This window comes from Oncorhynchus mykiss, chromosome 16 (genome assembly GCF_057628025.1).
Source record: "Oncorhynchus mykiss isolate SJ-2025 chromosome 16, ASM5762802v1, whole genome shotgun sequence".
In the NCBI taxonomy this organism is placed as follows: Eukaryota; Metazoa; Chordata; class Actinopteri; order Salmoniformes; family Salmonidae; genus Oncorhynchus; species Oncorhynchus mykiss.
The window spans coordinates 55,918,503-55,940,569 of record NC_143037.1 but is presented as its reverse complement, the minus strand read 5'-3'; the positions used below and the strand labels follow the sequence as shown (position 1 = coordinate 55,940,569).

General features: G+C 41.7%; 3 protein-coding genes across 12 annotated transcripts; all 3 read left to right on the top strand.

Moving 5' to 3' along the window:
- Positions 1-2,904: 2,904 nt before the first annotated feature.
- On the top strand, positions 2,905-9,482 carry LOC110492277 (protein-serine O-palmitoleoyltransferase porcupine). Of its 6 annotated transcripts, none has more exons than XM_090203420.1 (14): positions 2,905-3,009; positions 3,085-3,162; positions 5,076-5,235; positions 5,493-5,685; positions 5,783-5,826; positions 5,983-6,164; positions 6,442-6,572; positions 6,889-7,016; positions 7,211-7,309; positions 7,450-7,526; positions 7,741-7,804; positions 7,914-7,999; positions 8,204-8,314; positions 8,450-9,482. In XM_090203420.1, the coding sequence occupies exons 3-14, from the start codon at positions 5,103-5,105 to the stop codon at positions 8,549-8,551; spliced, it is 1,350 nt and encodes a 449-aa protein (XP_090059546.1). In that variant the 5' UTR covers positions 2,905-3,009; positions 3,085-3,162; positions 5,076-5,102; the 3' UTR covers positions 8,552-9,482. The 6 variants fall into 6 exon arrangements, with proteins under 6 accessions (XP_090059546.1, XP_090059543.1, XP_090059547.1 ...); XM_090203417.1 differs by having other exon boundaries at positions 5,490-5,685; XM_090203421.1 differs by having other exon boundaries at positions 2,923-3,009; positions 3,088-3,162.
- Positions 9,483-10,836: 1,354 nt separating this feature from the next.
- Positions 10,837-14,574, top strand: LOC110492279 (organic solute transporter subunit alpha). Of its 4 annotated transcripts, none has more exons than XM_021566467.3 (8): positions 10,837-11,064; positions 11,804-11,908; positions 12,321-12,472; positions 12,575-12,648; positions 12,779-12,934; positions 13,166-13,277; positions 13,437-13,689; positions 13,844-14,574. In XM_021566467.3, the coding sequence occupies exons 2-8, from the start codon at positions 11,842-11,844 to the stop codon at positions 14,266-14,268; spliced, it is 1,239 nt and encodes a 412-aa protein (XP_021422142.3). In that variant the 5' UTR covers positions 10,837-11,064; positions 11,804-11,841; the 3' UTR covers positions 14,269-14,574. The 4 variants fall into 4 exon arrangements, with proteins under 4 accessions (XP_021422142.3, XP_090059551.1, XP_090059549.1 ...); XM_090203425.1 differs by having other exon boundaries at positions 10,986-11,064; positions 13,588-13,689; XM_090203423.1 differs by lacking the exon at positions 10,837-11,064 and adding an exon at positions 11,574-11,724.
- Positions 14,575-16,416: 1,842 nt separating this feature from the next.
- Positions 16,417-21,639, top strand: LOC110492276 (histone-lysine N-methyltransferase SUV39H1). Of its 2 annotated transcripts, none has more exons than XR_016487382.1 (6): positions 16,417-16,494; positions 17,121-17,266; positions 17,880-18,542; positions 18,757-18,903; positions 19,295-19,764; positions 20,454-21,639. XR_016487382.1 is itself a non-coding variant. In XM_021566458.3 (6 exons), the coding sequence occupies exons 1-6, from the start codon at positions 16,476-16,478 to the stop codon at positions 20,585-20,587; spliced, it is 1,239 nt and encodes a 412-aa protein (XP_021422133.1). In that variant the 5' UTR covers positions 16,417-16,475; the 3' UTR covers positions 20,588-21,639. The 2 variants fall into 2 exon arrangements, 1 of the variants encoding a protein (XP_021422133.1); XM_021566458.3 differs by having other exon boundaries at positions 19,295-19,424.
- Positions 21,640-22,067: the final 428 nt, after the last annotated feature.

Here is a 22,067-nt window from a genome sequence, read left to right as displayed (position 1 = left end):
CATAAAAATGTTCTATTTGTAAAAATGCATCACACATAAAATACCAAAATATTGAGGACATATTTGGAGTTGTTAGAGAAACGCAATCAAGAGGAGTGTTCACCAATGGGTTTGTGTTCAAAGTTTTAGTACTGTGTGGATAGTATTCTGCCATGCCTTGCCGAATAAGCTCAGCAGATGTCGAAAAGTATAGGTTCACTTGTTTTGGTGGAGTGAATATGACAACGTGCCAATAGTCCTCTTTTTTCATTCATCGCTCAACTTCTCAATAGACCCCCCACCACACCCCTCCCAATAAGACAATTTGCCTTCTACTCTAGATGTTCATGCCACCTGCCCTCATACACCCTCCCTCCCTCCCTCCCTCCCACACAACCCAGCCCCCCCCCCCCCATAAGCACACTCACTTTCTAGTCTCCAGACTATTTTTGTTTCATCACCTTGCCTCCGGCAATACAGCAGCCACCATTCCCCCTCATTCAAAAAGAAAGCCAGAAAAATATCAAATCTACCTGCAGACTGCTGAAGCCCAGCCAATATGACTGTTAGATTAGACATTTTCAAAGATGAATTAGTACCGGCCCACACTCCGAAGTATCCATGGTAATTTTAATTCCACATTCCTGTCGCCATGGCGCAGAGCCAAAGGACTGGGTGAATTGCCCCCCCCCCCCCACTTTCTCATCCAACTAGCCAGGCTGAGTTGGCATCTGTATGCAAATAACCTTCATGGTATATAGATAATGTATGGAGGGTGAGGGGATGTAGGACTCCCCCATACTTATGCACTAAGATATAAATTGTGTGACATTATAAGCAGCTGCTGGCCTGCTTTCTATGGCTGTCATCCAGAGAGGCAAAGCCCCTTGCAATTGCGATTTGTAAAATATTGATTATGAAATTGTTACAAATGAAAAAAAAGACTTAATTAAGTCAATCTGCTTACATTAACACATTGTTAACATCTTTTAAACAGTACTTCAAAACCGGCCACAAGGTTATTAAGCTGTTTCCCCATGCATGTTCCTACATCTGTTTCACACACACATCTAAAATAGACAATACAATAAAGAAAACAATATTGCAGACAATGTTTTCATGTAGCATTATAATGGCTGGAGACATTTTGATGTTTAGACCTGCACAAATTTAGGAAATGTATTAATGAATGATTTACTTATTTGTTATACAATAATGTATGAAAATGTTTTCTGATGATGACCAACTTTTCACTCTATTCTCTGGAGGTCACAGAGAAACAGGACACCTCTCCCAGAGAAGAAGTGTCACGATGGGCAGCCACACCGGTCACTCTTTGACCCCTGACCTCACGTAGGTGCGTGGTAACAGAGGTCGCCACCCCGGAGAGGCTTCTCTTTCTCCTCCAGTGGGAGCAGGTGTTGCAAAAGGGCTGACCTCTTGAAGAGAATGAAAGGGCTGTTTGATTATTTACTGGAGTTGAATGTGCCACACGTGCCTCTCTCCCTAGGGGTGAGGGAGACACTGCCAACATTGACACTGCCAACACTGCAACTCAATTAAACAAACCTAATAATCACATATGGCCTGCTTATCATTTATTATATACTGCATGAACAACAGGCTTAAAAACATATTAGCTTAGTATATATTGAACGTATACATGTGCATCTGTTTGAATTTAAAGTATTCATGACAAGGTTTCATGTCAATGCTCTCTGTTACCGCTCACTGACAAACTTCTCTCACCAGGAAAGAGGGGATAGAAGGTGAAATGTGGACCTCTTCAGGGCCTGACTGTTCTCAACGCAGAACAAACAAACATGTGCAAAGCAGTGGGTCTACAGAGCCGACCACCTGGAGGTAAACTCATTAAGAGTCCTATAAAAACCTTCTGCCCGCACAGCAAGCCTTGCACCATTTCCCCACCAACAAAATTATAACAACCACTACTACTGCACTGAAAAAAGAAACCTGACACAATAGGAGCCTCTTATTAGTAGAGAACTGCCCAGTCTTAACATATGCTCCTGGAAGAGAGAGGGAAAGAGGAAGTAGAGAGAAGAGGCTTGGTCCAGGGCATTAAGACAGAAGGACAGGGGGGATACTGCCCAGGACCCTCAGAAGGAAAGGGGAGACAAAGGGAAAACATTTATTCTTTCCTCTCATCTTTCTTCCCTCTTCCAGATCAGTTTCAATCTCATTTCTCTATGACAAAAAATAGAAGTCTGAAGCTTACAGTTGTGAACACTGGTATTGAAATGGTGAATTTACAGTCATCTTTTGTTAACATACTAACAATATTGGTTTTCATTGTTTCTTAGGTTGATGGTGTACAATTGAATAGAATCGGCTATTTCATGCAAAGACATCTCATTATCTGTCATGAAGAGAAAAGAGTTCCATGGTATCAATAGCCGCTAAGGCTGAATTACTTGAAACAAATGCAACATTTTCATTAATACACAATACACAATAATTATCCATTGCATCGACACAATAAAATCTACACATTTAAAATATATAGTTTCTGGAATGACTGTCAGTGCTGTGGGTATGGTACATACAGGTGAAGGTAACATAAGTCTGACAAAAGTGGGAGTTCATATCTCACGGGTTGAGCAGCCTTGTCATGTAGGATATTGTGCTGCTTTGCTAGAAATTAGATTCAAAGGTTTGGGTGCTGATGCATGTTTGGGTGCTGATGCATGTTTCAAGCCAGTGTAATTATGTTATTAGAGCAACTGTGTTTTTCACATTTGCACTGTTACAGCAGGGGCCATGCGTTTTCTCAGTGAGCAAAATCACAAAAATGGCAGTCCAATCCCTGTTCAAAGTGTGACTTGCATCTTAACCCTCTCAACACGTACATAAGGTTTATACAAAAACAGCTTGATCATTTGGAATATAGTATGTGGATTCCGCTTGCATTCAGTATGCAAACACACAGAGTGAGCTCAGAGAATGGTGTCCCCTGGTGGACAGTGTTGCCAGTGATTATGAAGAGTCGAAATACGAATGTCTTTCAAGGTAATGCGTTGCACGAGATTTCCTATTCCAAAACATTTTTTGAACATATTGATTATAAAATAGCTTCATTTTCAGTAGGAGACGAGAGGACGCGCACATTGGCATAGTACAGGACAAGTAGGACACGAATCAGACAAGTGAAAACTATTTCAGGTGAGCTCTGGCTGGCTAGCGAGTTAGCTAGCGTTTCACTTCGTCTGCTTTATAAGTTAGCCAGCAATGTTGGCTGCATGTTAGCGAACCACTCATTAAAGTTTAAAGTTAGCTCGCGGAGGTTGGCGTTTCTTAAACTTTCGTCCGGATATCGAGATTTGGCACAAATATTCTGCAATCTAGCTAGCTATCCAGCTATCCGTTCACTCTTGCTGCCTCTGCCTTGTACCATTGTCTCGAGCAACAGGCAAGTTTGCTATTTTTGCCAACCCCGCCTTAAACTAGTAGCCACTGCCATAACATGACAAAACCAATTTAGAAATTACAATGTTTTAGAGGATTTTACATTTTTTATTTCAACAGTTTGACCCAGCTACTTTTGTAATGGAGTTCGGACATATACTCAAACATTTTACGTTATTTACAGTGTTGGGGAAACTACTCTGAAAATATAGTTTACCAAGCTTGCTACCAATGACTGACACTGGAAGAAGTTAGCCTTTTAAACACAAAATCAGAATTAGGCAGGTCTGATGCTGAAAAAGAAAGAACATTATTGCCTTCTTCACCCATCTTTTCTTTTTGCAAAACAAGTAGAGTATAGTTAGCTTCACCACTACATGGCAAAATAAACTACTGCAAACACTACCAAGGTTTGAATTTAGTTAAACTACCACCAAGCTACTGATTATTTATTAAATTACTTGTTGAACTACATGTAGTTCACTACTCCCCAACACGGATTATTGACAACACAAAATACCGGTAATACAAATCAATTGAAATCAAATTTGATTGGTCACATACACGTGTTTAGCAGATCATATTGTGAGTGTAGCAAAATGCTTGTGCTTCTAGCTCCGACAGTGCAGTAATATCTAACAAGTACTATCTAACAAATTACACAACGTATACCCAATATACACACACATCTAAGTAGGAATTAATTAAGACTATATACATATATGGTGGACGAGCGATGTCAGCGGCATAGACTAAGATACAGTAGAATACAGTATATACATATGAGATGAGTAATGCAAGATATGTAAACATTATTAAGTGACTAATATACCGTAGAAGTATAGAAAACAGTATATACATATGAGATGACTAATGCCAGATATGTAAACATGATTATTTATTTGTTTTTTAATTTAACCTTTATTTTACTAGGCAAGTCAGTTAAGAACAAATTCTTATTTACAATGAAGGCCTACCCGGGGAACAGTGGGGCAGGGGCAGAACGACAGATTTACCTTGTCAGCTTGGGGATTCAATCCAGCAACCTTTCGGTTACTGGCCCAATGCTCTAACCACTAGGCTACTTGCTAAGATACCATAGAATAGAATAGAATACAGTATATACATATGAGATGAGTAATGTCATATATGTAAACATTATTAAAGTGACTAGTGGCCACTATTCCTTATAGTGGCCAGTGATTTCTAGTCTATGCCTATAGGCAACAGCCTCTAATGTGCTATTGATGGCTGTTTAACAGTCTAATGGCCTTGATATAGAAGCTGTTTTTCAGTCTCTCGATCTCAGCTTTGATGCACCTGTACTGACCTTGCCTTCTAGATGATAGCGGGGTGAACAGGCAGTGGCTCAGGTGGTTGATGTCCTTGATTATCTTTTTGGCCTTCCTGTGACATCGGGTGCTGTAGGCGTCCTGGAGGGCGGGTAGTTTGCCCCCGGTAATGCTTTGGGCAGACCGCACAACCCTGATTACAACCTATTGTGGGCCATTGTACCAAGCTCATAATATATAATAAGTTATACTCAAGAAAGCCAAGGCATTAATTGAAATTACATTGACAATTGAACAGTAGGACATTTTATACATTATGCCATTTTAACATTGATCACTCACATACAGCTGGATTATTTTCATGTTTTTCCACTCCAGTGAGAGCCAGGCAGTTGAGGCTACACCATGGAGTTCAGCAGGATAGAGTTCTTCCAGGAGCTAGGGGAGAGCTGTGTGCTCCCTACGGCACAGCAGGGAGTGGAACAGGTCTGGCAGCTACTGCTCCTCTGCCTGCTCTGTCGACTCCTCTGTAGGCTGGGTGAGTTCACTTGAACACTTGACCAATAACATTATTTAATGAGGATTTAACAGAGGATGTGCCAAACTTTAGATACAAAGACTGAATCGTGAAATGTATACTTTGCCATGACACCATCCACAGTGTGTTGGACACATGTAATGATGACAGATAAAGCATTCAGTATTACCTTACAGATGTCTAGAAAAGCACCCCAATTTGTACAAAGGCCTTTGGTGGTGCCAGCCTGGTACTTAGTGTTTCCTGTCCTCCAGTAGGTCTCTCATCCTCTGTGAAACACTTGGGCTCAGTGTCAGCGGGTCTATATGCCCTCTACCTGTTCTTTGAGCAGTCCATGGTGTGGGTGTTAATGCTCAGTATGCTCTGCTACACGGTCCTGTTCCTCAACCGCCACTCCAGCAGCCGAGGAATCTTCCTCTCTGCCACTATCCTCATCTATCTACTCATGGGGTAATGAATGAAAATGATAACTCCATCCATTGCTAATGCTGCATCATAGGCAATGTTGCTCCACTTAACTGTTTTCTCCTGTTTTTTTTCTCTCTAGAGAGCTGCATATGATTGACACAGTGACCTGGCATAAAATGAGAGGTAAATGTCCCGTACAGATGTGAGTGATTGGATGGCAAGGCAGTATGAGACATATACATGATTTTATAGAGACACGGACATCTTCCTGTTACATTGTATTCGAGACCTTAGTGAAGGAACAACTGCATACTTTGCCTATCATCCCCACTTCCTCAGGTTCCCAGATGGTGGTGGCCATGAAGGCCATTTCTCTGGCCTTTGACCTGGACAGAGGCACTGTGCTCGCTGTGCCCAACCCTCTGGAGTTCACAGGCTACATTCTCTTTGTGGGCACTGTCATCTTTGGACCCTGGATTAGCTACTCAAGCTACAAAGAGGCCATTGAGAGCCGTAAACTAGTAAGCCACAGCTGAAGAGATGTGCTACTGTTTTGCAAAAAAATTATGTATTCTCAGTCAACTTGTTAAAAGAAAGCTGAATTGATTCCTGTATAGTATCTGAATTTACATTTGACATATAGGCCTATAACATATTGGTCCAGATTTACTAAGTGTTTGTGCTGGTGCAAAGTTTACATCTCTTTTCACCGCAGTTAGATCCACATACTGTAGCTGCTTTAAGTCAAAATGGCTGCTAAAATCTGTCCTTTTTTAACTTGGCTTCTCTGTCCCCCAGAGTTGGTCCTGGCTCCAGAAGTTTTCAATCAGCTGGGTGAAATGCCAGGTATGCTTGGTGATATCCAACTGCATCGCCCCATACCTCTTCCCTTACTTCATTCCAATCCACGGGAGCAGAGGACTGCGAACGTGAGTGCACGTTTCACTGAACAATTCCTTGGTCATTCCAATGTCAGTCCTATTTTGATATGTGAATGTACACCAACTTTATGTTAGTGAGTTCCATTTATTTCTGTTTCTCTGCTTCCAAGAGGCACATAAGCAAGGTAAGGGCTATTGTGATGAAGAACATCAAACAAAGTTCTTCAGACAAGCTCTGATGGTAGCAATAGTGACCACTTCAAGATGGTGTCAGTGCATAATACTATTCCTGGCATTATTGCTGAATGAAGAAAGGCTATAAACAGTATCTTAGAGCTGTCTTGTCTATTTCCCCTGTGTACAGGTGGCTCCATGCGTATGAGAATGCTGTATCCTTCCACTTCAGTAACTACTTTGTGGGCCACCTCAGCGAAAGTACTACTGTGCTGGCAGGGGCAGGTTTCACTGAAGACAAAGACAATGTCAAATGGGGAGTTCAATTCATATGATCTATGGTTCAATTAGTGGTACACATATTTAATATATTATCAATTTGCCTGTAGGTTAAGTTTATAATAGCAGTATTGTGATAGACACTGTAATATCTGTCTAGATAAGATATGTGAAAATAATGTGTGCGTGCATGCATGTGCAAATCCATGAATGCACAAAATGTGTTTTTAGGGATCTGAAAGTGGTTAAGCCTCTGAATGTGGAGTTGCCCAGGTCCATGGTGCTGGTGGTGACCTCCTGGAACATCCCCATGTCTCGCTGGCTCAACATATGTAAGCATCATTACACCTTCAATTTACTATGAACAGATTAGACAGAAATGTTAGAGCTATGGGCCCTGTTTAACCATATACACTTTTTTACATATTAAAATGTCAACTGATTACTGGGTCTTTCCCCCATTTTGTTGTAGATGTTTTCAAAAGTGCTTTGAAACTTGGCACATTTTCTTCCATCATTGTGACTTACACAGCCAGTGCCCTACTACATGTGAGTATGAGTCAACCAACTCAGTGATGTCATCTTACGTGATGATTCAGAAAAGGTCACTCACCATTGCACTTTAATACTGTTTTTGCTTTAGTAAGATTTTATCTGATTTTGAAAATGTCACTGCCTTAACCCTCTGGCTGAGGCCAAAGTGAATAGTTGGTTGATCAGCTTCCGATGTTGTAAAACCAATCTGCCATTTTGTTTTCTCCAGGGCCTCAGCTTCCATCTTGGGGCCGTGCTGCTGTCTCTGGGCTTCATCACCTACGTGGAACATGGTGAAGTTACCGTGCCTATCTGCTTTTCACATTCACATGCTTGCTTGTTTTATGTGAGTTTGGTTTCAAAGGTTGTACATCGCCTTATTGTCTTGTCATCCTCTGTCAGTTCTGAGGAAGAGGCTGGCAGCCATCTTTAGTGCCTGTATCCTGTCCAAACAGTGTCCCAACAATTGCCATCATCAGCAGAAGAAGGTACATGCTTGTTGCATCCAGGAATGTTTTACACTCAAGTTTGTATATCATGTTTTGAAGGTGCTTTCCATAAGATAACCTATTGTTAATTGCACATTGAATGGGTCCATGTGGAGTGAGTGAGCTAGCTAGTGCACATTGCGGGGAGGTTTGGGATTCAGAACACATCCCCAGTGTTGTGACTGATCTGTGCCACTCTCGTAGGAGCTGTGGGTGTATGGCATCAACCTGGCCTTCAGTGCCATGGCCATCTTCCACCTGACATACCTGGGCTCCCTGTTTGATGCTGAAGTAGACAACTTGGCTGCAGAGGAGGTAAGGCCCACCAATGACCTGCTACTGCTGGCTGGGGCCAAGTTAATGGAGAACATTAGAATTAAACAGTGGTCTATATGAACTGCATGAACGTATTACTTATACACATTTAGTCACCATTGTCCTCCTTCTCAGGGTTATGTGGCCAACCACACCATTCAGAAGTGGTCAGAGTTGAACTGGGCCAGCCACTGGCTGGTGTTCGGCAGCTGGCTCTTCTACCGCCTCATTCAGTAATCTCATTTGGTGAAGGTCTGTACTGAACAGAAGACAAAAGCTTGGTCCAAAAATAACAGAAGACAAAAGCCTGGTCCAAAAATAACCCTTACCTAGCAAGGTCTGGTGTTGGTAAAGACTTAGTGGACACGGAGCAACGAAGTGTAGAGCCAGGACAATTGTCCCACACCATCATGACTGGAAGAATGCTGCATTGTTTACCAGGGTCTTTCTGTATTTGTTTGTTGTGGTGAACACTAACAAACCAGTCACACACAAGTTCATTGCTATGATGCATCACACTGTTGAGATTGAGAACCAGAGGTAGGCTGAAGATTTGTGGGGTCTGTATAGGCTACTGTTCATCTTCAGGTCTTTTGGAGTTTGATCACACACAATCATTATGAATATTTATGCTTCTGTGTATATCAGTAGCACCTATTAGCCTTCTCACACTGCATTGTTCTTAGCCCCAGGCTAAGACTGGGCCCTGGGCTAGCTTATCCTGTGTTCATACAAGCACTTGTTAACCTGGGGCTAAGGTGCAGTGTGCCTTAAGTGAATGTATTATGTTGGACCATTGATGTTATATAATTAGGCGGGGGGGGGGGGGGGGGGGGTGGTATATGGCCAGTATACCACGGCTAAGGGCTGTTCTTTGGCACAACGCAACGTGGAGTGCCTTGATTCAGCCCTTAGCCGTGGTATTTTGGCCATATACCACAAACCCTGAGTTATCTTATTGCTATTATAAACTGGTTACCAATGTAATTAGAGCAGTACAAATAAATGGTTTGTCATACCCGTGGTATACGGTCTGATATACCACAGCCCTCAGCCAATCAGCATTCAGGGCTTGAACCACCCAGTTTATAATACACAATGTTCTCGATGGAGGTACTTTTTTTTCTACTCATGTATCTGTTTTTCTATTAAAGACATTTTATTTCTAGTTCTGTGGCCATACTTAAACACTAATCAATGAAGGGTTTATTTGGAAATGGGAGGTAAAACACACCCTAGTAGTTACATTATTTATTCAACAAGGTGAAGGATTGTACTGTATTTTTCAGCAAACTATCATTTAAAATGCCAGATCAAAACCATGATTAGTACATCAAGTATACTGAACAAAAATATAAATGCAACATGCAACAATTTCAATTTTTTTTCTGATTATCAATTCATATATGGAAATCAGTTAATTGAAATAAATTCACAAAGCTCTAATCTATGGATTTGACATGACTGGGAATACAGAAATGCATCTGTTGGTCACAGATACCTTAAAATAAAAAGTAGGGGCATGGATCAGAAAACTAGTTAGTATCTGGTGTCACCACCATTTTCCTTATGCAGTGCGACACATCTCCTGTGCATAGAGTTGATCAGGCTGTTGATTGTGGCCTTTGGAATGTTGTTGGAGGTGATTTATGGTAGAGAAATTAACATTTATCTGGCAACAGCTCTGGTGGACATTACTGCAGTCAAGATTGCCAATTGCAGTCAACTTGAGACATCTGTGGCATTGTGTGACACAACTGCACATTTTAGAGTGGCCTTTTATTGTCCCCAGCACAAGGTGCACCTGTGTAATGATCATGCTGTTTAATCAGCTTCTTGATATGCCACACCTGTCAACTAGATGGATTATCTTGGCAAAGGAGAAATGCTCACTAACAGGGATACATTTGTGCACAAAAATTGAGAGAAATAAGCTTTTTGTGCATATGGAACATTTCTGGGATATTTTATTTCAGCTCATGAAACCAACACGCAACACTGTTGCGTTTATATTTTTGTTCAGTGGAGTTAATCTTAACCACTCAGAAGGGTATCATGCTATTTACAAGTGTTGTGTACAAATACATTTGTATATAATTTGTCTTAATACTTAAGAGTCTGCGTCAATCTAATTAACATAATACAACAATTCCCATCAAAATCCATATCTGTATGGGCTTTTTTGCATGGGCTGCATCTAAATCCGCCGATGTCGGCCTTCCGCATCTGCGGTGGAAATTGGCAGAGCTACAGCACTGTTTGTCAGACCAGTAGACATTGAAAATTGGTCTTCTCACGAAAACGCAGAGCCCGAACGGTTTAGCCGACTAAATAATATGACCACTATATGAAAAGATGAGACTCACGAACACGATGGTGTACTCCGTTTTTCTCTACGACCCCCACAAGCCCCATGGGACTGGTCTAAAATCATTACCGCCCATGTGCCAACGTCTGTCTGTAGCATCTGAACCGTTTGGGCTACAAACTAATATAACCCACAGGAGGTTGGTGGAGCCTTCATTGAGGAGAGCGGGCTTGTGGTAATGGCTGGAGTGGAATGGTATCAAATAAATGGTTTCCAGGTGTTTGATGCCATTCCATTTGCTATGTTCCGACCGTTATGAGCCGTTCTTCCCTCAGCAGCCTCTGCTGATATGACCCCATATTGGAAAGGGGAGACTTACGAACACGTTGGTATTTCTGTTTTGCTCTACAACCCCCACAACAACGACAGGACTCGACTGAAGGTAACCCCGTACCAATTTTTTTTTAAATATGGAAGTATGGAGGTAGTTTTGTACCTACAAAAAAAATGGGTTAAATATGTTTCCAGAAAAGTAAAATATTTCCTGAGCGTTTTTATACTGTATCTCCTAGAGACACTTATTCTTTAATGTTTTTTGATTTAAAAAAAAAAAAACTTTTCCATTTATGAATGTGTTATTCAATGCATTTCTATGGGTTATAGTAGTAAAGCCCAAATTCAATATTTTATCAAATCATTTAAAACAATCCTAAAATTCTAAGTTTTCTAAATTCTAAGTGATACATGTTATGACAACTTTAAAACAATCCTAAAATTCTAAGTGTTCTAAATTCTAAGTGATACATGGTATGACAACTTTAAAACAATTTGTTACGTTAGTTTCACAGCCGTGCTTGTTTAGAGCTCCCTCATAATCGGTTCAGAGACAACACAAGTTGACACATTCCAGAGTGGACTTGGCTCCCCATCTGTCGGCTTACCTTGGTTTAGTCAATCATTAACCACTGCTATCAGGAAAGCATCGTTCAGACGACAGGACGCCATCTCAACACGGAACTGACAAGACACTCGCCAAGTGTCCGTCCTCTGAGAATAGAAAAACAAAGTCTCGTCCTTTATTACATCAGTCTTTCTATACGAGGTCAGTTAGTTCAACAGTAAATGTACCTCCCTAAATTTGAGACCTACTCTAAATTTTATCCTATTCATAATACGTCTAGGGTTTGTGGTGTTAGTGGGAACTGTGCTCTCTGAGAGGATGAGGAGAGGAGTTAACTGCAGCTGGTTAGGAGCAGAGATCCCGCTGTCCTGGGAGTTCTTCAGTGGTAAGACCAGCATTTATGTATTCACATAAACTGTATGGGCTATGTTTTTGACTGGCCAGAGATTTTACAGTCATTGGATCTGATACATATCAGGTTCTGTGTGATAAAGGTCTGTGCTTGAAGACACCAACATTTTCTTTCTATGCCAAAAATGGCACAATGCTTTTTCAATGCTTTGTCTATGTGCAATATTGGTGTTTGCCGTCTTAGATTCTGAGTGATGCTAACTGAGCTATGCTCTGCTACACCAACCCTGCTAATGTGTTGGGGCATTTCCGCCTGAGACTTACCTCACACCAGTGTGTCACCAGTGTTTATGATAATGTTAGCTCTAGTGTTGTTTTCTGGGAACTGTATGTGTTGTACATGATTTGTCCCACCACAAGTCCTTGTGTTGTGCGTTTGTACCCAGTGATCAAGGATGAGCTATGGCTGTTTCTCATTCCTGCTGGGTTCGCTGTGATCATGCTGGCCCTGTTCCTAGAAGAGGTGGGCTTCTTCCTGCGTCACGTGTCCTACTCCAGACGCCGGCACCTCTACCTGTGGATACTGGGCATGTACCCGGTAAAGGGACCTCTCATTTTTGCCACACATTTCAATTGTTTCGGATAGGTATTTGTACATTTTGTCATTGTTGCCTAACTACACTCATTCTCTTTCGATCAGGTCTTTGGCTTAACCTCAATCATTGCGCTGTACGTTCCTCGCTCCTCCTCACTATGTAGCTTCATAGCTTCTCTGTAAGTATCGAGTACAACCTCTTTCTGACCATCACTTTGTTTTGTGTACTAATTTACATTGTTCACGTCATTCTGGGCTAAAACTTTCATCAGTAAAACTATCTCTCCATTTGTCGTTCTCGCTTTGAAGGTACCACTCCATTACTTTGCTAAAGTTTATGGGGCTCATCACAGACTTCTTTGGGGGTAAGGCCCGCATGCTGGAGATCTTAGCTGGAGAACAGGTGTCTCCGGATCCGTTCCCATGTTGCTGCTGCTGTTGCCTCCCTATGATAGCCATCAACAGGTACTTTATAACTGGGTGTCCTCCTCATTGTGCGCATCCATATCGTGATAATGACAGATTCATAAGATGTGGCCACATCACAATAATGATAGATAAACAATATTGCTGTAATGGCCCCATATCGCAATATTGATAAATGCACAATATATCACCATAATCTCCCATGTTGCGATAATGATAAATGCACATATATTGCTGCAATCACCTTGCCCACTACCTCTCCCTCCATAGGACCAGCCTGGGATGGATGATGGCTGCTGTGCTGCAACTGTCTGTGGTCAGAACCATCCTGTTCTTTGTCACTCTGGTCCTCTGGACAGATGAGCAGTATGACTATGGAGATGTGAGTGGAATGCATATATCGCAAGACATATTTGCATTGTAACCAATTTATTTTTGTCCTTAATTTAACCAAATGAGTCCCTGGTTAATAAGTCAATTAGTTCATTTTATATATATATATATATATTTTTTTTTACCATATCCATGCAATTTTTCACAGGTGGATTATGCCAATCCCAATATGTACATGAATGTCATCATAGGCGTGTCTACCTTCTTGTCCTTCTATGGCCACCTGCTGTTTTACAAGGCCACCAAAAAGGCCTTGCCTGGCTATGGGCTGAGGGCCAAATTTGTCTGTATCATTGTAGTGTTGGTGCTGTGTGGCCTTCAGAGTGGAATCCTGGAGACCATGGGGGCCCTGGAGGTGGTGCCCTGCACCCCTCCCTTCTCTGTCCTCATGCGTTCCCAGCGTAAGTGCACTGCAATGGAAGTCCTCCCCCATACATCTCCCTCTCAACATCCTCTCCATGTCAGTATTGTAACAGTGGAGATACATGTTTATTATGAAATTATCAATGTGACATTGGTGGTAACTTTTTATATTTTATTATCTTCCTCTCTCAGTAATTTACCACTACTCTGTGATTGTGGAGATGTTCTGCATATGCCTCTTTGCCCGCCACACGTTCCGTAAAGTGGAGCCTAGTCTAGAGGAGGGCTTTGGGCTGGAGGAGAGGCCCCCCAGAGGCATGATGATGGAGAAGGCGGTTCAGACTGAAGACGTGGTGCCACTCGGGGAGAACCCCTGGCCTTGCTGGGAAGGTGCCGGAGTCTCCAATCCCGACTGTATTAAGGACAGCAGTGAGGACAGCCTTTGTAAAGTCGAACACGCCCCTTTGGATTGCTTCCCTTTCCCTCTTCAACCGAGACGTCAAGAGACGGTGAGGCCAGAAAACGTAACTGATGAAAGTGGCACTTTGGAGTTGCCCAAACTGACTGTCACTGCTGACATCAATGTTGTAGAGTCTAGAAATTTTACTGTTGTATGACAACATGGAATGTACTGTCCTGGAATCTCCTGGTGGGAAGACAACATAGGGGTCACCTCCAGAAAATGGAATAAACACACCATACCGCTTGAGGTACTACCTTAACCAGTTTGTTCCTTTTTGCGTATATTGACTGAGACTCTTGCTCAATGCATTCTATCTATTCCTTAGCTGAATGAAGATGGTAGCTACTGGTGTGATAGGCTGTCATTTTTTCCTACCCAGATTTTTTCTCTACTTTTTATACTCTACATTTTGTTTTGCAATGTTATCTCAAAAAGCCAATAAACTCATTTTTAAAACGCCTATTGCACAAATATTGCATATTTATTCATCGGTCTCTGCGTCTCTAATGCCGTTTCTCAAAACGTACAAAAAAATCTTTGGGGTTTGATATGAATTTGATTACCTTCATGGGTTAATGTAATGTTCAATTCAAAGTAAGCACTAATATAATCTGTTCTCATAACTGCCCCATGGGGTAGATGATATTGGCTCCCTATGAGCTTCTCACACCACATACATAGTAGGCCTCTGGCCTAACCTTCCCTCTGAAGTGCCTTGATACCAAAGATACACTATATATACAAAAGTATGTGGACACACCTTCAAATGAGTGGATTCGGCTATTTCAGCCACACCAATTGCTGACAGGTGTATAAAATCGAGCACACAGCCATGCAATTAACATAAACAAACATTGGCAGTAGAATGGCCTACTGAAGAGCTCAGTAACTTTCAATATGGCACTTTCATAGGATGCTACTTTTCCAACAAGTCAGTTCATCAAATTTCTGCCCTGCTAGAGCTGCTCCAGTCAACTGTAAGTGCTGTTATTGTGAAGTGGAAATGTCTAGGAGCAACAAAGGCACAGCCGCGAAGTGGTCGGCCACACAAGCTCAAAGAACTGGACTGCCAAGTGCTGAAGCGCATATCGCGTAAAAAATTGTCTGTTTTCGGTTGCAACACTCACTACCCAGTTACAAACTGGAAGCAACGTCAGCACATTAACTGTTGGGAACTTCATGAAATAGGTTTCCATGGCTGAGCAGCTGCACACAAGCCTAAGATCCCCATGCTCAATGCCAAGCGTCGGCTGGAGTGGTGTAAAGCTCGCCGCTATTGGACAATGGAGCAGTGGAAACGCATTCTCTGGAGTGATGAATCATGCTTCACCATCTGGCAGTCCGACGGACGAATCTGGGTTTGGCGGATTCCAGGAGAACGCTACCTGCCCCAATGCATAGTGCCAACTGTAAAGTTTGGAATAATGGTCTGGGGCTGTTTTTCATGGTTCGGGCTTAGTTCCAATGAATGGAAATCTTAACGCAACAGTATACAATGACATTCTAGCTGATTTTGTGCTTCCAACTTTGTGGCAACAGTTTGGGGAAGGCCCTTTCCTGTTTCAGCATGACAATGCCCCCATGCACAAAGTGAGTTCCATGCATAAATTGTTTGTCGAGATCGGTGTGGAAGAACTTGACTAGCCTGCACAGAGCCCTGACCTCAACAGCATCGAACACCTTTGGGATGAATTGGAACGCCAACTGCGAGCCAGGCCTAATCGCCCAACATCAGTGCCCGAGCTCACTAATGCTCTTGTGGCTGAATGGAAGCAAGTCCCCGCAGCAATGTTCCAGCATCTTAGTGGAAAGCCTTCACAGAAGAGTGGAAGCTGTTATAGCAGCAAAGGGGGGGACCAACTCCATATTAATGCCCTTGATTTTGGAATGAGTTGTTCGATGGGCAGGCGTCCACATACTTTTGGCCATGTAGTGTACTGTAGGTCTCATATTGTCAAATATAATGTCAAACAAATATGAAGTAGTTTACGCTGGCTACTGTAACTCCCCCAGGCATGTAGTAAGAGCCACGTTTTGAAACAATGTGTCTACTGTGACCTCTTAGTGATACACATTTTTCCAAATTGTTTAATTAATAAATGAGAATATACATGTATTTTTCTCACCAATATTATCTGAACATTAGAGGGAGAATATGCATATTCTTCTCTTTCCATACCTTGCTGACCTTGCAAAAATACTTACATCCTTACAAAGCTTCGCTTGCAGGAACAGTTTTTTGCTGCTCCAATAGAAACACCGCTAGAATATGCTCCATCCAATCAACAGCATGAAACAGCTGCTTCCTCGAAAGTCTTTACCCCAATCGAAGGATTGTTCCATTTTGGCGGTGCGGAAAACATGGCGGAAGATTTGAACGGTAAGGAGGGTGGGAAGTTAATACGTGTATATTTGTTGTGTTTTGAGGTTATTTTGGCTGGTTGAACTGATCAAATGTTACACTTAATTCTGTGACCTTTAATACACGCTTGTCATGGAATATTTAGCATTGATAAAGCAATAACAATGACATTGAGTAAGCAGCTCTATCTGCGCACTTCGATTGTGTGGTCTTTTAAAAAATAAATTGTAGCGGATAACGTTTTAATTAAAAGCTAAACGAATGCATACGGATATCGAATAACTAGTAACTAAATGATCGTAAGCTGCATGGCACTATAAAGCGTAAATTCGAGGAAAATCGGACCTGTTTTCAGACAGCCATAGCTACTTGCAAACAACGGAGAACTTCATAACGCGCCAAAACACAGACCTCGTTGAGGAGCTAGTTAGCTAGAAATGTCTGGCAGTGTCTGCAAGCTGTCTTGCAAGCGTTTCACATAACCCGTTAGCCTGCACAATTCCAAATTAGAACAAATAAGAATATGTTTAAGCTGAGTATATTTAATTGTCTCGTTCATTTGTTGCCTTCTAAACCCAACTCAGTTGGCAACTATTAGCTAACGTAGCTAGCTAAACATGGTGGCTACAATTACAACATTGCAGGTTGCAGCGTATCCTGCAAGCTGTCTTTGGACGACCTGCAGGCTGTCTGCCGCCGGGAAAGGCTCCACTGTAAAGAACTACAGGTGAACAAGCATAACATCGATGACTATGAGGTTGAGTACCTCTGTGACTACAAGAAGTCTAAGGTGAGTGAATTAATTCACAATGGGACTATGAAGGCTGGGACAAGTCCTCCGTAGAGTTATCTCGAGCATTGCAACTGTCAGTTGGTGTGGTTCCTTTAACTTTTGGTTTCATATGGATACTGATTATTTTGTACTCAATAGAAATGAAGGGTAAAAAATGTAGTGCCATTTTGTAGTACAGGCAATCCGGAATGAATTGTGAGAAAGTTAGAGGCACCCCAAGACATGCTAACCTCTCACAATTACCAATAACAGGACAGGTTAGCATCTTTTTTTTGGGGGGGGGGGGTTGTGTATGATATTTATCCCTCTAACTTTCTCACTCATTAATAACTATTCATTAATGTAGAAGTGTTTTGAAACATACTCTATTCATATTTACAATAAAAGTGGCTCCAAAATTACTATTAAAGCTGACAGTCTGCACTTTAACCTCATAGGCATTGTATCATTTAAAATCCAAAGTGCTGGAGTACAGAGCCAAAACAACAACAAAAAATGTGTCGCTGTCCCAATACTTTTGGACCTCACTGTAAAATGTACCACGTTCAATATAATTATTTTGTGGCTTAATATGCAATCTAAGTCATGTGTCCTCTTGTCATCTGATCAGGAGCAGGAGTTGTACCTGGTCAAATGGAAGGGCTTTCCTGAGTCGGCCAACACTTGGGAGCCCCGCAAAAATCTCAAGTGCAAGAAGCTGATGACTCAGTTCCATGAGGACATGGAGCGTGAGCTGAGGCGGCAAAAGAGACGGACCACCTGTCCCAAGCGGCTGGACAAGGACGTAGCCTGGATCCTGGTGCAGAAAGCCAAACTCCGCCAGAGGCTCCAGCACTGGGAGGCCGACTTGAACAAGACACGCAACCACCCAGGCCGCATCTTTGTCCTGAACGAGGTGGACCTGGACGGCCCGCCCAGGGACTTCACCTACATCAACACCTATAAGGTGGGCGAGGGCATCGTGCTCAATGAGATGGCCGTTGGCTGTGAGTGTAAGGACTGCTTCAGTGATCCGGTCGGAGGCTGCTGCCCCGGGGCCTCCCTCCACCGCCTGGCCTACACTGACAAGGGCCAGGTGCGTGTGCGTGCCGGGGAGCCCATCTACGAGTGTAACACCCGCTGCAGCTGCGATTCTGACTGCCCCAACCGAGTGGTCCAGAAGGGCATTCCATTCGACCTGTGCATCTTCAAGACTGGGAACGGCCGAGGCTGGGGCGTGCGCGCACTACAGCACATAAAAAAGAACACCTTTGTCATGGAGTACGTTGGAGAGGTAAGTAGTATAAAGTATTGGCCAATACTTTGGGTAATATGTATTGGCCTATGTCAACCTCATTTACCAGAATGAGCTATTCTGTCATGAAAATGTATAAATTGGATTGGAGTAATGGACAAAGAACATTAGACAAACGTTGTGCTAGTGCTGTGTTTCTATTACGGTTGTTTGTGAACAGTTTCTGAAGTGGTGTGTGCATCTGTTTGTCAAGATCATCACATCGGACGAGGCGGAGAAGAGAGGACACCTGTACGACCGGCAGGGCGCCACCTACCTGTTTGACCTGGACTACGTGGAGGACGTTTATACAGTGGACGCTGCTCACCATGGCAACATCTCCCACTTTGTCAACCACAGTGTGAGTGGCAAATGATCATATATGTTCACCTTTCAAACCCTGAGGCATACCTGCAGAGTAGCCAAAGCACCATGTCGTACCTTTTTGGTAGTAGTATATTTTAGTATTCTAGGTGCAAATGAAAGCAGTCGCATCGTAGACACCGCAGAATGGAAGTGGTTCAACCCATGGATGTTATAGTATTGCACTGTAATATGCTTCCTCAAACAGCATGAAGTGCAGCAAATTTGTCTATTATAGAGCATGTTTTCTCAAAGTTGTATGAAAATCTGAATAGAATTGTGTTTATGAATGTATTATAAGCAGTAGGCTATTCTGAAATAAAGCATTAATTGCTGTAATGTAACCTTAAAGTATGGACCTTTTAAGCTGTCTCTTCTTTGTTTTGCAGTGCAACCCCAACCTGCAAGTATACAACGTGTTTATAGACAACCTGGATGAGAGGCTCCCGAGGATAGCTTTATTTTCAACACGCCCCATCAGGGCAGGAGAAGAGCTCACTTTTGACTACAAGATGCAAAGTAAGTGTGAAGTTTTACTGCCTGACATGTAGGGCTGTGACGATACTAGGAAAAATATATTTTTTTACATTTAAAAAATGTTAACACAAAGCAGACCAATTGCTTTGGTCCTTTAAAAACCTGCTATATGTCATATATAGTGTATTATAACTTAGAAAATAAATACATGGGACTCTGGATGACAACATAATGATGTTTGTTTCCAACATTATGGCTGTTTTCCTAAAGGTAAATCTGCTTCGTGTTTTGTTTACTTGCCACGATACTAATGAGTATCGCGATTCTGGTTTCGTCCCGGGTCTACTAGCATGACCTCAACATGACAGTTTACACATTAAAGGTACAGCTAGTTACTAATATCAACCGAAAGCAACAAGTCACTTGATTTTCCAACAGTTGATCACCATGTGGGTGATTCTTTGGAGCAGCAAGCCCACAGCACGATAGGTAGTGAATTTATCAACATCCAATACAGCATCGGCTGGAAGCTATCGTGAGCCTCTATTGGTAATCGTGACACAATATTGCTGGAGATTTGCATAGAGTTCAGCTTTCTCAATTGTTTTGCATCACTCTCTTCGCTTTGCACATTTCACCTGGCTCATTGAACATGAATAGGCTCTGTCATTTTGTCATCACCCATCACTGCTAGTGTGCATTGCAGGTAACTTGCTAGCTACTTTCACTAACTATAAAGGTGGGAGTGGGCACCAAATGTGTCATATTACCTAAACTCAGTCCTTTCAGGGCTAGGTAGGAGAGTGCAATTGGGAAAACCCTTTTTTGTTGTACTACAGTAACACATTAATTACATTGAGTTATACAATTTCAATGAACACTGGACATTTCAACATTAAACTTTATTTAGCTTTTCAGTCTTGGAGTGTGTTTGATGCTTGGGCAAAACAATTTTCATATTTGGCTTGTTAAGCAGTTTGACAATTATGTGGTGCAGGTGAGCTAACCATAATGCATATATCTCAGATGTGCTGTCTTGGCTGAATTTGACTCTTGACATTGTCATTGCAGTTGATCCAGTCGATGCGGAGAGCACAAGGATGGACTCAAATTTCAGTTTAGCGGGACTCCCAAGCTCTCCCAAAAAGCGGATTCGGGTGGAGTGCCGGTGTGGATCTGACACATGTCGGAAGTATCTCTTCTGATATGGATTGTAAACGGAACATCAAAGCTTGAACAGACACTGTGTAATATTTCGAGGAGTTATGAAAATTGTACGGCTTTATTTGTATTTGTCAACTTTTTTATTTTCTTTTTTTACTTTCATCAACTTTTAAGCCTCGTTGGTGCGTTGGGTGATATCAAAAGTGATATGATGCATTTTTGTAATATTATTGTTTTTTTAAACTTAATTTTAAATGTCCCCAAATGTATCTAGTATGTTGGTAAACCATTTTAGTAAAACAATGGCCAATATGACCTAAATGAACCTGCTTAAACATACATTTTACACATCTGGATTTTAGAATTTCTTCGGCGCTTACATATCTGTTGTGCACTTGTCAGTCTACATTTTGTCAGTGTTTGAGAATTCAAAATCTCAACCTATAAATTCAGTGGAACATAGTCATTGCAAATTCTATGGTGCCCAGTCATTTTCACTAGCAGTTCTTCCTGTCTCAAGTTTATTGAGCTTTAAGCCTCATTGTTGGAAAGAAACATTATAAGGTGTAAAAGGTGTACTTTTATACTGATATGCTTTCAATGACTTGAGAAAATGATTAAGTTGCAATTCTTGCCCACTTCTTGTAGATAGTGCTGTATGTTGTCCTAAAATAATGTTTTGGAATTTTGTGTACCTCCAAACTGTCCCAGTGCTTTTTTTTTTTTTTTTTTTTTTTTTTGAATTGGCCTACTTTTTCTTAAATGTGAATGAATCCCCCCTGACACTCCTGTTTTGTTGTCCTTCAATTGGTTGTTTGTGAGCTGCAGTATAATTTCACAACAAGCCACACCATGAAACAGCTGTCCATGGTTTAACCTATTTGTGAATCAGATGAGAAATGTCCTTTGTGTGGAAGTCAATATTATTGTTCATGTAGTAATGTGATGGCCAAACAAAGCTGTTCCTTTTTATTTTATTTTTTCCTTAGTCATTTATATTTAACTTTTTTTTAAATTCACGTTCATTTGTATCAAAAATATTTTTTAAGGTTTACAGCCAGCAAAAACATTGTAAATAAAAGTTTTAATCTGATTTATTCTTCTGGACAATATTTTGAGTGATAGCAGCACTAAAAGTGTAATGTAAATGTAGCTGAATCAAAATGTAACCTTTACAATTAATTTGAGTACAACCTCCACACCACTAGATGGTGCAGCTGCATTCCTATGACTTCACATCAAATCCCCCAATAATATGGTGCTGCTGTAGCTACAGTGAGTGTACAAAACATTTAAGAACAACTTCCTTATATTGAGTCGCCCTCTTGTCCTCAGAACAGCCTCAATTTGTCAGGGTATGTACTCCAAAAGGTGTCAAGTATTCCACAGGGATGCTTCCCACAGTTGTCAAGTTGGCTGGATGTCCTTCGAGTGGTGGACCATTCTTGATACACACGGGAAACTGTTGAGTGTGAAACTTAGCAGCGTTACAGTTCTTGACAAACCGGTGTGCCTGGCACC

Bases quoted from the DNA above. Each gene is read 5' to 3' on its own strand.
- LOC110492279 (XM_021566467.3), top strand. From the start codon at position 11,842: ATGAGGAGAGGAGTTAACTGCAGCTGGTTAGGAGCAGAGATCCCGCTG. The intron at 12,473-12,574 runs GTAAAGGGACCT...TCTTTCGATCAG, and splicing joins GGATACTGGGCATGTACCCG to GTCTTTGGCTTAACCTCAAT. The intron at 12,935-13,165 runs GTACTTTATAAC...CTCCCTCCATAG, and splicing joins CCTATGATAGCCATCAACAG to GACCAGCCTGGGATGGATGA.
- LOC110492277 (XM_090203417.1), top strand. From the start codon at position 5,103: ATGGAGTTCAGCAGGATAGAGTTCTTCCAGGAGCTAGGGGAGAGCTGT. The intron at 7,527-7,740 runs GTGAGTATGAGT...TGTTTTCTCCAG, and splicing joins CAGCCAGTGCCCTACTACAT to GGCCTCAGCTTCCATCTTGG. The intron at 8,000-8,203 runs GTACATGCTTGT...CCACTCTCGTAG, and splicing joins GCCATCATCAGCAGAAGAAG to GAGCTGTGGGTGTATGGCAT.
- LOC110492276 (XM_021566458.3), top strand. The intron at 18,904-19,294 runs GTGAGTGGCAAA...TTTGTTTTGCAG, and splicing joins CCCACTTTGTCAACCACAGT to TGCAACCCCAACCTGCAAGT. The intron at 19,425-20,453 runs GTAAGTGTGAAG...TTGTCATTGCAG, and splicing joins TTTTGACTACAAGATGCAAA to TTGATCCAGTCGATGCGGAG.